This window comes from Vipera berus, assembly GCF_964194415.1.
Source record: "Vipera berus genome assembly, chromosome: 1".
Classification (NCBI taxonomy): domain Eukaryota; kingdom Metazoa; phylum Chordata; class Lepidosauria; order Squamata; family Viperidae; genus Vipera; species Vipera berus.
The window spans coordinates 41971470-41984594 of NC_138202.1; the positions used below are offsets into that span (position 1 = coordinate 41971470).

Consider the following 13125-nt stretch of genomic DNA (forward strand, 5'->3'; position numbering starts at 1 on the left):
CAGATCTCTGCTGATAAAGAAACAGTTTTCTCTAGCCAGCAATATGATTTTATTTTTTTTTTTGCAAAAGGATTCGGTAATTAAACTGAGGGCTAGATGCAGCCTTAGGGCAACAGAATGGCCACTCCTATGTTACACAGTTGAATATATGTATTCAGCTTGCTGCAGTACAAGCAAATTTTAGAATGGAAAATACTGTAAAATGGTAGAAAATGAAACACTTGTTCGATACATCTGATGGGAGAATAATATCAAGTGTGAACCTTAAAGAACTAGAACATACTAACCTCTAAGAGTTGGCTCAATGCAGCTATAGAACTCAGCTCACTGAAATCCATAAGAGAGGTGGCCAACGTTCGTAAAAAGTTTCCATCTGCAAATGAGAATTGTTTTAGTGGGATTTCATGTGAACATAATCCAGTGTGTCAGAAATAAATGATAAGCACAGCATATTACCCTTGATGTTGCTCTGAAACAGCTGTGGAAATATACCATTGGGAGCAAGCTGATGGAAAATACAACGCAGAAACTGCTTTGCCACACCTGCAGCATTCCCTGGGATCATCATACTGGGGTGGGTGGATGTTAAAATAAAGGAAGAGAAAAAGAAGGGAAAAATATTGTGATCTTACTAAAATATTTTATCATGAAGGAACCAACAAGAACACAGGTGGGCCTTCATGAAAAAAACAGATTATTTGTACTTTACAGCATGAAAGAAACAAGAACTAGGAAAAATAAAACTACAATCCTTCTAATATAAAGATATAATATAAAGCTATTGTTATTCAATCTAAATGGTAGCCATTACATCCACCAGTGTGAAGACTTTTCCATCAAACAAAATTATTTTAATCCATACACAGAAGTGTAAAATAACCCTTCCATACAGTGCCCGAATGTCTTAGATCAGAGGTCTCCAACCTTTCTTGGTTGGTGGACCAGAGGGAAAGGGAGGGGGAAGCATTTTACGCATGCATGCCTGCACACACACAAATAGGGCCGCAAGCATGCGTGATGGAAATGGGGCAGTGCTAGTGCCCATGTGACACTCACTAGCACCGCCCTCTTTTTGCCACACGGCACCCATTTTCACCACACGGCACCCCATTTTTGCCATTTGCATAGCAGCAGCGGCACTAATGTGAGGATGAGCGCGTGCATACACATGTGCGCACTGGCCAGCCTGTTCCATGGCCTCTTGGCCAGCAGGGCGTGTCCTGGTAGTGGGCCACAGCCCACAGGTTGGGGACCCCTGCCTTAGATGTCACACAAGCATAGATTTGGGGTTTTCCAGGGTTCTGAATCATGTGGGTTGCCTAAATAAGTAGAAAAGGCTCTCTGGTTCAGATCTCAGGAGCTTGATGGTAGTGGAGAGGCCAGGCATACATATTTGATTAAACACATAAGTAGGATATCAGATAGGTAGGCCATACAGGATTTTATCCTATAAGCAGAACCGAACAGGTGTGATCTAATACTAATACTTTTTGGCATACATATACCACTACAAAATGCAAATACAAATGCAAATACAAATAATGAATTTGTACTCTATGTGTTAGGAGATGTCATCAAAGAGTGAATAATCACATTATCACAAATCAAGAGATGTTGGTACCCATGTGAATTTTTCCTTTCTCTAAGATTATCTTATCCTATTACACTTATGATGTGCAATTACTGTGGAATGTCTCCTTTCTGTGCCACTCAGTTAATATCAGAAACTCCAGACTACCAGAAATAAAGCCATGATGTGACTATTTCTCATGGCAGAATTGTCACATGCTAAATACAGACCTGGGTGGAAATGAGTAATGGATTTCTCCTACATGATCTGAGACTCCAGATGTTATCTGACAAAAGACATCATGTTATGTAGGTCCTTAATTAGATGAATGGTTTTGTGAGGATATTCAGGAGTTACCCATTTCTTTCTAGATAGCTCCCTATCTCTGTATAGTTTATGAAGAAAATAGGTTTATATTGCAGTGCTTTGATCCAAAATTATTTATTTTTCATATTTCTAAACGGCCCATCTCGCAAAGAGGGGCTGTATATGGATTTAATATCGCTGTTCTACTTCAAAATCAAATATTCACAAGAAATATTTGTATTTTGTTTGTTCTGTAGGCCTGTTGCAAATAAATGATTTTCATTATACTGTACCTTTCTGCTTGATTAGAAAAATTGGTACTTGAAGCCAACCTGGTGAGGAGGGGAAAAAACGGGATGGGAAAGGAGAGAATTAAATAAAAATGTCATTTTTTTCAATGAAAAAGTTGGAACTGGTTATGCAATCAAATAAAAATTGAACTAAGATGACTTTATCACAATCTTTTGTTAGAAAAAAGCTGCCATAATGATTTTGTAAAAGGTCTGTATTGGAGCACTCTCTGATAAATCTATTTCTCCTTATTACAACAATAAAGAAGGGTGTATAGTTCGTATGTAAGAGATCCCACTTTAACAGTATTTTCTAAAGCTAAAGTTGGGAGATTTCCTAAAATGGTAATTTAGGGATACTAATGCAGGCAACAGTGATCTAAATTATGAGACCTGATATGAGGCACCTTCCTTTGCTGCTCCTCTTTTGTCAAAGATATCAGTTTGTTATCTGCCATTTGACTTAACAGATAGCTTTAAAAAGGGGTGCTTATTAAATAACACGATGGTTCTCTGTGCCCTCTTTTACATAGAAAATGAGAGACATGTAAAAGGTTTAGATGATGTGACAGTGTAACATCAATTAAACCTGCTCCTTGGTGTCAATCAGCTGGGTGGGACAAAGGAAGGAGCTGGATTGGGGAGCTTCAGACAGATCTATTCATGCTTTCAGGGTTCATTTTACTTATTTTATTTTTTTTTAATTTTAATTCTATTTATATCCCGCCCTTCTCCGAAGACTCAGGGCGGCTTACAAGCTTAGCAGTAGCCTTCATTCTATGTATATGCCTGCTTATTAGGGCTTTCACACACACCCCAAGCGGCATTATTACAAAGTCAGTTTAATTTCCCCCAACAATCTGGGTCCTCATTTTACCTACCTCGGAAGGATGGAAGGCTGAGTCAACCTTGAGCCTGGTGGGACTCGAACCTGCACTAATTGCAGGCAGCTGGTGTTACTTAAGGAGGCATTAGCCCACTGCTCCACCAAGGCTCTTAGGGTTGTTCAAATAGAAGATGAACTATATAACATGAAACAATGCTGAATTCACTCTTTATTTGTAAACCATTAATCTGCAGAAGAAAGAAAGATATGAGAAGAAAAATGAAAGTTTATACCTTCCTACAGATTGCATAATATCCAACAACAAAGGAGCAGCCAAATCTGGGCTGAGATGAATGAATGTGGAAAGAACTACTATCGCCAGACCCAGCGTTTCTTCATCGTATTCCTCCAGGATGGCTCCACAGTCATGGCATCTGTAAGAAAATTAGCGAAAAAAATGCAATATTACTATATGAAAATCACATTACATTGCTGCAGAGATTATTCCATAAGTGAGAATTATGGGTTGCAAGGAAGGAGACAAGTTAATTTTCCAACAATAAGAAGTTTGTTTTTGATTCCTTCCAATTTTGGCCACTGAATGGGTTCTAACTCATGTACTGCCAAGAGATTACTTTCAAATTTCTGCCAAGATTTTATAATGTCTGGTCTTAAGGGACATGTCTAATGCAGACGAGATGAGGCAGAATATTAAAGACTTGGAAAACCAGTACATCTTGGCCCAATGGGGATGTTTGGTTAATTTGATCAGCCACTCACTAATGTCTCCAACTGATTGTGATGTTTGAACTTAATAGGATTGTACAGAAAATTTTCCTTTTCCACAACAGCAGGATAAAATGCCAACAAGGTCATGAAAATCAATCTCATTTAGCCCGATTTACTACCTGCTGCCAAAGCTTTTAGAAAACAACCAGACCAACTGACTGAAATAAATTAATCTTACAGGATATTTCTCATTTATCAACCATGCTCCCCCTTTCACTGTGGTTCCACCAACAAATTATGCAGTCAGGTAACCTTCATTATTAAATATTTTCTTCTTGTATTTAGAGGTGCAAAAAGGAGATAATGAAGCATTTTATTTGAATCTATCTGAAATTATAATCAATGTATTTTTTTCTTTTTAGAAATTCTGTCTTATCGATTAAAAATAAATCAAGGAAGCTGATAGACATGAAATAACTCAACAGCCCCTATTTATCATCACCCCCTATCTACTGTCAGGTTTCTAGGATTGCTTTCCAGCTGTGGAAAGAAAAGGCCAAAGTGGCCACAATGGTGGTAGGAGCCCTCGGGGCTGTGACTCCTAAGCTGGGGAAGTGACTCCAACAGACTCCAGGAACAACATCAGAGCTTTCTGTTCAGAAGTGCCCAGTGCTAAGAATAGCTAGGATACTGTGCAGAATCCTCAAATTCCCAATCTTCTGGTGGAGAACCCTAGATTGAGGAAGACATGCTAACCATACATGTCAGAAGGAAATTACACAGACACACACAGACACAGACACAGACACACACAGACACACACACAGACACACACAGACACACACACACAGAGAGAGAGAGAGAGAGAGAGAGAGAGAGAGAGAGAGAGAGAGAGAGAGAGAGAGAGAGAGAGAGAGAGAGAGAGAGAGAGAGAGAGAGAGATCTCCCTAATAAGATGAGCTCCAAATATGGAGTGTATTTTCTTTCATTTAAATATGGATTTGTTTCTCCAAGTACTTGCTTGATTTCCCTATCTATTTCATTTTAAGTTATATTGTTGTTGTTAGCTGCGAAGTCGTGTCCGACCCATCGCGACCCTATGGACAACATTCCTCCAGGCCTTCCTGTCCTCTACCATCTTCTGGAGTCCATTTAAGCTCACGCCTACTGCTTCAGTGACTCCATCCAGCCACCTCATTCTCTGTCGTCCCCTTCTTCTATTGCCCTCGATCTTTCCCAGCATTAGGCTCTTCTCCAGTGAGTCCTTCCTTCTCATTAGGTGGCCAAAGTACTTGAGTTTTAGCTTCAGGATCTGGCCTTCTAAAGAGCAGTCAGGATTGATCTCCTCTAGGACTGACCGGTTTGATCGCCTTGCGGTCCAAGGGACTCGCAGGAGTCTTCTCCAGCACCACAGTTCAAAGGCCTCAATTCTTTGGCGCTCAGCCTTTCTTATGGTCCAACTTTCACTGCCATACGTTGCAACTGGGAAGACCATAGCCTTGACTATACGCACTTTTGTTGACAGGGTGATGTCTCTGCTTTTTAGTGTGCTGTCTAGATTTGCCATGGCTTTCCTCCCCAGGAGCAAGCGTCTTTTAATTTCTTGGCTACAGTCCCCATCTGCAGTGATCTTGGAGCCCAGGAAAATAAAATCTGTCACTACCTCCATTTCTTCCCCATCTATTTGCCAGGAATTGAGAGGGCCAGATGCCATGATCTTGGTTTTCTTAATGTTAAGTTTCAACCCAAGTTTTGCACTCTCCTTCTTCACCTGCAACAAGAGGCTCTTTAGTTCTTCTTCACTTTCTGCCATTAGAGTGGTATCATCTGCGTATCTTAGGTTGTTGATATTTCTTCCGGCAATCTTAATTCCAACTTTTGATTCATCTAGCCCTGCCTTTCTCATGATGTGCTCTGCATATAAGTTAAATAGGCAGGGCGACAGTATACAGCCTTGCCGGACTCCTTTCCCAATTTTGAACCAATCAGTGGTTCCGTGTCCAGTTCTCACTGTTGCTTCTTGACCCACATATAGGTTTCTCAAGAGACAAATAAGATGGTCTGGTACTCCCATCTCTTTAAGAACTTGCCACAGTTTGTTATGATCCACACAATCAAAGGCTTTAGCATAGTCAATGAAGCAGAAGTAGATGTTTTTCTGGAACTCCCTAGCTTTCTCCATGATCCAGCGTATGTTGGCAATTTGATCTCTAGTTCCTCTGCCTCTTCGAAATCCTGCCTGCACTTCTGGTAGTTCTCGATCCACATACTGCTGAAGTCTAGCTTGTAGGATTTTAAGCATGACTTTACTAGCATGAGAAATGAGTGCAATGGTGCGATAGTTTGAACATTCTTTGGTACTGCCTTTCTTTGGAATTGGAATGTAAACTGATCTTTTCCAATCCTGTGGCCATTGTTGAGTTTTCCAAATTTGCTGGCAAATTGAGTGTAGCACTTTTACTGCATTGTCTTTTAAGATTTTGAATAGCTCAGCTGGAATACTGTCACCTCCACTAGCTTTGTTGTTGCTCAGCTTTTCTAAGGCCCACTTCACTTCACATTCTAGGATGTCTGGCTCGAGGTCAGTGACCACCTCATTGTGATTATCAGGGACGTTAAGCTCATTCTTGTATAGTTCTTCTGTGTAATTTTGCCACCTCTTCTTAATCTCTTCTGCCTCTGTTAGGTCCCTGCCATTTTGGTCCTTTATCATGCCCATTTTTGCATTAAACGTTCCCTTCATTTCTCCAATTTTCTTGAAAAGATCTCTGGTCCTCCCTATTCTATTATTTTCTTCTATTTCTTTGCACTGATCATTTAAGAAGGCATTCTTATCTCTTCTAGCTATTCTCTGGAATTCTGCATTCAATTGGGTGTATCTTTCTTTTTCTCCCTTGCCTTTCGCTTCCCTCCTTTCCTCAGCTATTTGCAAAGCTTCCTCAGACAGCCATTTTGCTTTCTTGCATTTCTTTTTCTTTGGGATGGTTTTGGTTGCTACCTGTTGTACAATGTTGCGAACCTCTGTCCATAGTTCTTCAGGCACTCTGTCTATCAGATCTAATTCCTTAAATCTATTTGTCACCTCTACTGTATATTCAACAGGGATATGATTTAATTCATACCTGACTGGCCTAGTGCTTTTCCCTACTTTCTTCAGTTTAAGCCTAAACTTTGCAAGGAGAAGCTCATGGTCTGAGCCACAGTCAGCTCCTGGTCTTGTTTTTACTGACTGTATAGAGCTTCTCCATCTTTGGCTGCAGAGCATATAGTCAATCTGATTTCTGTGTTGACCATCTGGTGATGTCCATGTGTAGAGCCGTCTCTTGGGTTGTTGGAAAAGAGTGTTTGCTATGACCATTGTATTCTCTTGACAGAATTCTATCAGCCTGTGCCCTGCTTCATTTTGCACTCCAAGGCCAAACTTGCCTGTTATTCCAGTTATCTTTTGGCTTCCTACTTTAGCATTCCAATCCCCCATGATGATAAGAACATCATTTTTTGGTGTTAGTTCTATAAGGTGCTGTAGTGCTTCATAGAACTGGTCAATTTCATCCTCTTCAGCACTAGTGGTTGGGGCATAGACCTGGACTACTGTGATATTGAATGGTTTGCCTTGGATTCGAACTGAGATCATTCTGTCATTTTGAGGATTGTATCCCAGTATTGCTTTTCCTACTCTTTTATTGACTATGAAGGCTACTCCATTTCTTCTGAAGGATTCTTGCCCACAGTAGTATACCTGATGGTCATCTGAATTAAATTCACCCATTCCTGTCCATTTTAATTCGCTGATACCTAAGATGTCAATGTTCATTCTTGTCATCTCTTGTTTGACCACGTCCAGTTTTCCTTGATTCATGGATCTTACATTCCAGGTTCCTATGGAGAAAAAATCTTTACAGCATCGGACTTTCCTTTCACCACCAGACATATCCACAGCTGAGCGTCCTTTCGGCTTTGGCCCAGTCGCTTCATTCTTTCTGGCGCTACTAGTACTAGCCCTCTGCTCTTCCCCAGTAGCATATTGGACACCTTCCGACCTGAGGGGCTCATCTTCCAGCGTCATATCGTTTTGCCTTTTGGTACTGTCCATAGGGTTTTCATGGCAAAGATACTGGAGTGGTTTGCCATTTCCTTCTCCAGTGGATCACGTTTTGTCAGAACTCTCTGCTATGACCTGTCCGTCTTGGGTGGCCCTGCACGGCATAGCTCATAGCTTCATTGAATTACGCAAGCCCCTTCGCCACGACAAGGCAGTAATCCATGAAGGGGAAGTTATATTACTCATTGTTAATTATGCTGTTTTTAATTTCATGGATTTTAGCATTTTATTAGTGTAACAGTGTTTATCTCAATGAAAAGTAGTAGAGAATGTATTATAAGTATGCATTATCTAGAAGAGATTTTGTGGGTAGCATTCTACAAATGTATTGATCAAAATATTGAAAGATAAAGGTAGATGACTAAAAACTGGAAAGAACCTTAGGTTTATAACTTCCCTATCAATTGCTTGACTTTTCCTTTTATTTGGTATAATGTAACATTTGTTTTAACCAAATGGTTGAAAATTTAGAATTATTATACAATTTTTGTTTCCACCCCTCTCTTCTTTTTTGGCTTTATCTCTTCCAACAGGGAAAATGGATTAAACCCTTGCAACAGAGAAACACTATACGCTCACACTAGACAGTATTTTTTTAACAATACTGTATTTGTTGGTCAATTGAGTGTCTTAGTATTTGATTGTCCCACTTCTTCCGTTACCTTCTGCGTTGTTAGTTCTTTAGTTGTAGTCAGAATTTGGGTTTGTATAACTGAGCTAACATCTTGTTCTTTTCTGTAACCTCTTATTTCATCACAAGCTGAAAGGATGGTTTCATGTATTCAGCATGGAAAGAATCTTCTCCTGGTCTTCATCCATCTTCTCTTAATGGTGCATTAAGTTGAGCAGTTTGTAATCAGACGATGAAAATAATTTTTATAGCTGGGTAGAGGACCTCTATTTCACGTGTTTGTAGGTAGTCTTTATAGTAAAAGTTGTTTGTCAAGTAAGATTTTATAATCCAAAGTATTTCATCATCTCAAATCATGACCAATATTCCTCAGATAAAAAATAGGCTCTAAAAATCAATAAAGGTTTACATTCATAGTTCAAAGAAGCCAGCCATGCCACCCAGAAGTTCTCTTTACAGCTGAACTTCTCACAGGTGGTATTTATCAAAGTTAAAAGAGTCTTATCTGTAGTCTGGGCTTCAAGCCAAGTCTCCTTTAGGCAATAACAAGTTGTAATACCAAGCTTCACCATAGGATGTCACCGATGCCACTTAAGGTTTTTTAAGTCCAAAATTTTTATAGTCCTTTTCCCAAATTTTATTTTTTATAGATAAAAACAAAAGTCTTCAGTGAAAATAAGAAAACTTTTGGTCCCCAAATTTCAGAAACATATAAATCCAATTAGATTAAAGTTATTCTTTTAGTGCTTTAACTCCCCTGGGTAGTCAATTGCTGCTATTCTTAGAGGGTGGGCTAGAAATTCCCTTCCCTCTCTCCTCACAGGGGGAAAGATACCTCAGGCAGATTTTACAGGAAAAAAAATACTTAGGATCATAGAGATTGGATCTCACCCAGTTTCATCCGCGTTGCTTTAGAAGTGCCTGGTGGTAAGTTTGACTTCGGCTGTCTACAGCCTAGTGATGAGCCATATTGCTATGGCTGGTCTTTCCTCTGCTGGTTTGGAGGGCTACCCCAGATCAAGCGAAAGGACTGCCACCCTCCCGTGATCAAGTGGGGGTTCCCTTCTTGCTCATCACCCCTATAGGGCGACTTTTGACCCTTTTCAGGGTCCCCCAATGGAACAAAACCGAACACAGAAGACGGAGTTCACCTTCCAGCGTCTGCGGTGGCTGCGATGGCAAACCAGAAGTCCAACCTAGACAGTATTTTTATGCTGTATTTTTAGTAGTATTTTTTATACTGTTTGTTGTTTTTGCCCATTTCTGGGATAAAAATAAATAAACGTTCTATAAAACTCAATGGTGTAAATACAAATAATCCCTTATCTATATTCTGTCTCTGAATCTTAAAGAACTGAAAGCTTTTATGCACTGCCATTCTAACTTTTCTTAGTTTAAAGCTTTAACAAAATAGTCAGATAATTATTCTGGTTTCATTCCAATGACAAAATATTATTTTTTTGCTGCTGTTGTCATTGTCATTAATAAATCAGCCCTTTAAGCTTATCATTGGTCTTAATGCTGGTGATGACCTATAAAGCCCTAAATGGCTTGGGTCCGGGTTATCTGAGGGAACACCTGCTGCCGGCATCAAGCTCCCTTCATCCAGTGCGCTCCCACAGGGAGGGTCTTCTCAGGGTACCGCCGGTAAGAGATTGCCGGCGGACAACACCCAGGGATAGGGCCTTCTCAGTGGGTGCGCCTGCCCTTTGGAACCAGCTGCCAGTGGAGCTTAGGACTGCCCCCGACCTCCGTTCATTCCGCCGGGACCTGAAGACCTGGCTCTTCGAGCTCTCTGGCCCAGGCTGAGAATTTTAATTTTAATTTTAACTGGGGTTTTATTTGTTCAGGGACGGAGATAATTTTTTTAACTGTTTTTAACTTTTGTAGTTTTTGTTTTAATCACCCTGTAAACCGCCCTGATTCCTTCGGGAAAGGGCGGTATATAAATATAATAAAATAAATAAATAAATAAATAAATAAATAAATAAATAAATAAATAAATAAATAAATGGCAAAATCTAAAAGAAATGTGAAAATGTTTACTTGTCTGTCATCATGGTAGGCTGGTCATCAATAAAATCTTCAGGGGCTGGTACAAACATACTGACGATGCTAGGTGCTGACAGCAAGCTTGATTTTGTGGCCCCTGTAGAAAGAGGGAGAACATGAAAGAAAGAAAAAGAGAAGAACTTCATGATAAATCAAAATTATCTATTTTTTATCACTTGATTACATATAAAGAGCTACAATGCTTTTAAAATGAACTTTCAGAATTTTCACAATTATCCCACTGAAAAGATGCCTTGTAATTTAAGGCATCTTTTTTTTAAAAAAATTTTTTTATTTATCTAAGCTCTTAAAAATCACAAAGCAAAAAATCAAGATGATGTAGCAATTTCCATTTCTTTCAATTCATTCTGTAACTTAAGAATAAGTCTTTCAAACAATCGGTTTTCCACATGACGTTGGCCTGAAACATTTTTCATCTTTAGAGAAACAGCAAGGACCAAAAGGTTTGTTTATCAAGAAATGGCAAAAGATTTTCATTAAATCTCAGGAGTTGAAATTAATCTTAATATTGCTTGGCAGAGATCTATGAGAGTTAATTCATCATTTGTATGCAAGGTGCTTAGAAGTATAAGAAAAATGCTATTACAAATAGGTCATTATTATAGCAGCAGAATGCTTCAAAAAACCAAGAACAGGCTGACCTATATAACCCTATGGAAAAATCAGTTCCTTTTTTTTCTTTTTCTTTTTTAAATGAGATTAAAAAAAGATATCCAGAAATTTGCACATTTAATGTTTGAAGAAAGCAGGAATGCTAATATATCTAGAGAACCCATAATCAATGGTAGTTATACTGGCATAACTTTATATGTCCCATTACATAAGCAAAAGTGATAATTCTTCCCTGTTTAATACCATGTTACAATAATTTGAAATCATATATTCATGTGTGTTGCTAAAATGGACAAAATAAGAATTTCAATCAGTTATTGATTTAGACAAAGTATTTCTTGTTCATAAAAATATTCTCCATAAGAACTTTTTGATTGTTCTTTTGAGCTTCAAAACAGATTTTTGATCTTCAGACTGCTTTAATAACAGTAACCATCATCCTGAAAGTTCTATTGATGTATATATCTTGTCTTGCCCAAAGACATTGCTCTGGATATTTGCCAAGACATTATGTGACTAGATGCTGCATTCAAGCTGAAAACAGTTAATGCATGAAGACTGTGACTTGCATAACTGGGGTGGAAAGGCAACCATTTCAAAAGAATATATATTCTGTACACTTAGGCTGAAGAACAATGAAATGAAGACTATTCAAAATCCTTTACAAAAGTTAAAATAGTTCTGTGTTTCAAGAACGGAAACAATTCAATTTCCTCTTCTTTTGAAAAGAAGCAATACATTTTGTTAGCAATCATTTTAACAGAATACGGAGATGTATTTAATTTTCAAGTTCCTCCAGTTCAGATATAAAAACCATGCGAAGTAAATATATTGTTCACTTCAAAAAATATCAAGACCACAATTTCAATTTTGTATTAACTAGGAACTGCCAACCTAGCAGTTCGAAAGCACGTCAAAATGCAAGTAGAACAATAGGGACCACTACGGTGGGAAGGTAACAGCGTTCCGTGCGCCTTTGGCGTCTAGTCATGCCGGCCACATGACCACGGAGACGTCCTCGGACAAGCGCTGGCTCTTCGGCTTTGAAACGGAGATGAGCACCGGCCCCTAGAGTCGGAAACGACTAGCACGCATGTGCGGGGGAACCTTTACCTTTACCTTTACCTTAGGAACCCTTCACACAGCAAAATCTTCACACAGCAAAATCACAGCTGAACAGACCCTGAACTAACCTCTTATTCTTAGTGGTTGTCCCTCTACGTCAGGGTTTAGGCAAACTGAGACATTGCACGGTCTCTTCCCATGCTGTATCTGTTCTGTGGATAGAGAGAGAACTTCAGTCCCTGATGGGTTTCATTAAGAATTAGCCGTGGAGCTATTCCAATAATAAATACACCAGCTATACATAACAATTAAAAGACGCAACTCCTGTAAACCAAACAGAAAATGAATAAATGTTTAGAAACACAGGGAACAGTCCTGTACCAAGTGACACTTCTCCATGTAGCCCAGCTTTTTTGGCACAGAGGTTTTCACATTTCTTTTTACCTAACCCTTACAATTAAAGATGCTGGATGTCTGATCTTTGGGGGAATTCTTTGTATAATAAATATGTGCCCTTCAGTTAAGCTATGGTCCCCCTTCTCCAGATGAGTCAGTTTTCTAACTATCAAGCTCTTAAATATAAAAGAGAAGGAACATTAGAAATGTCAACAGTCCTAGTCAAGTATAAGGATCTGATTATTTTGAATCTAAAATGCCTTTGGCAAATCTTTGGGTTTGGGTACTCTGCTTTGCTTTTTAATCACAAATTAATTACTGATTTAGATGTTTGGAGAACACTTAAGTTCACAAACCATAGAAATGCAAATACTGGAGAAAGCAATGTCAAGTGCACAACAACAAAAAAGAACGAAAAGTCTAATCACGAGGGCACCATACATGCATAGGTGATTATTTTATGCTGCAAAAAAAAGAGAGAAATGTTTGAAATAAAGTATGAATAAAGAAAGGCCTGAGGCTATT

At 39.0% G+C, this 13125-nt stretch overlaps 1 protein-coding gene across 1 annotated transcript in view; it reads right to left on the reverse strand.

The window, feature by feature from the left end:
• UNC79 (unc-79 homolog, NALCN channel complex subunit) overlaps positions 1-13125 on the reverse strand; it is a gene marked incomplete at both ends in the record, with an annotated part of 145796 nt that overhangs the window by 25195 nt on the left and 107476 nt on the right. The window contains 6 exons of the mRNA XM_081344670.1: positions 288-373; positions 457-569; positions 2170-2208; positions 3286-3426; positions 10501-10603; positions 12333-12416. Of these exons, the coding sequence (XP_081200796.1) occupies positions 288-373; positions 457-569; positions 2170-2208; positions 3286-3426; positions 10501-10603; positions 12333-12416 (566 nt within the window). The remainder of the gene's footprint in view (positions 1-287; positions 374-456; positions 570-2169; positions 2209-3285; positions 3427-10500; positions 10604-12332; positions 12417-13125) is intronic.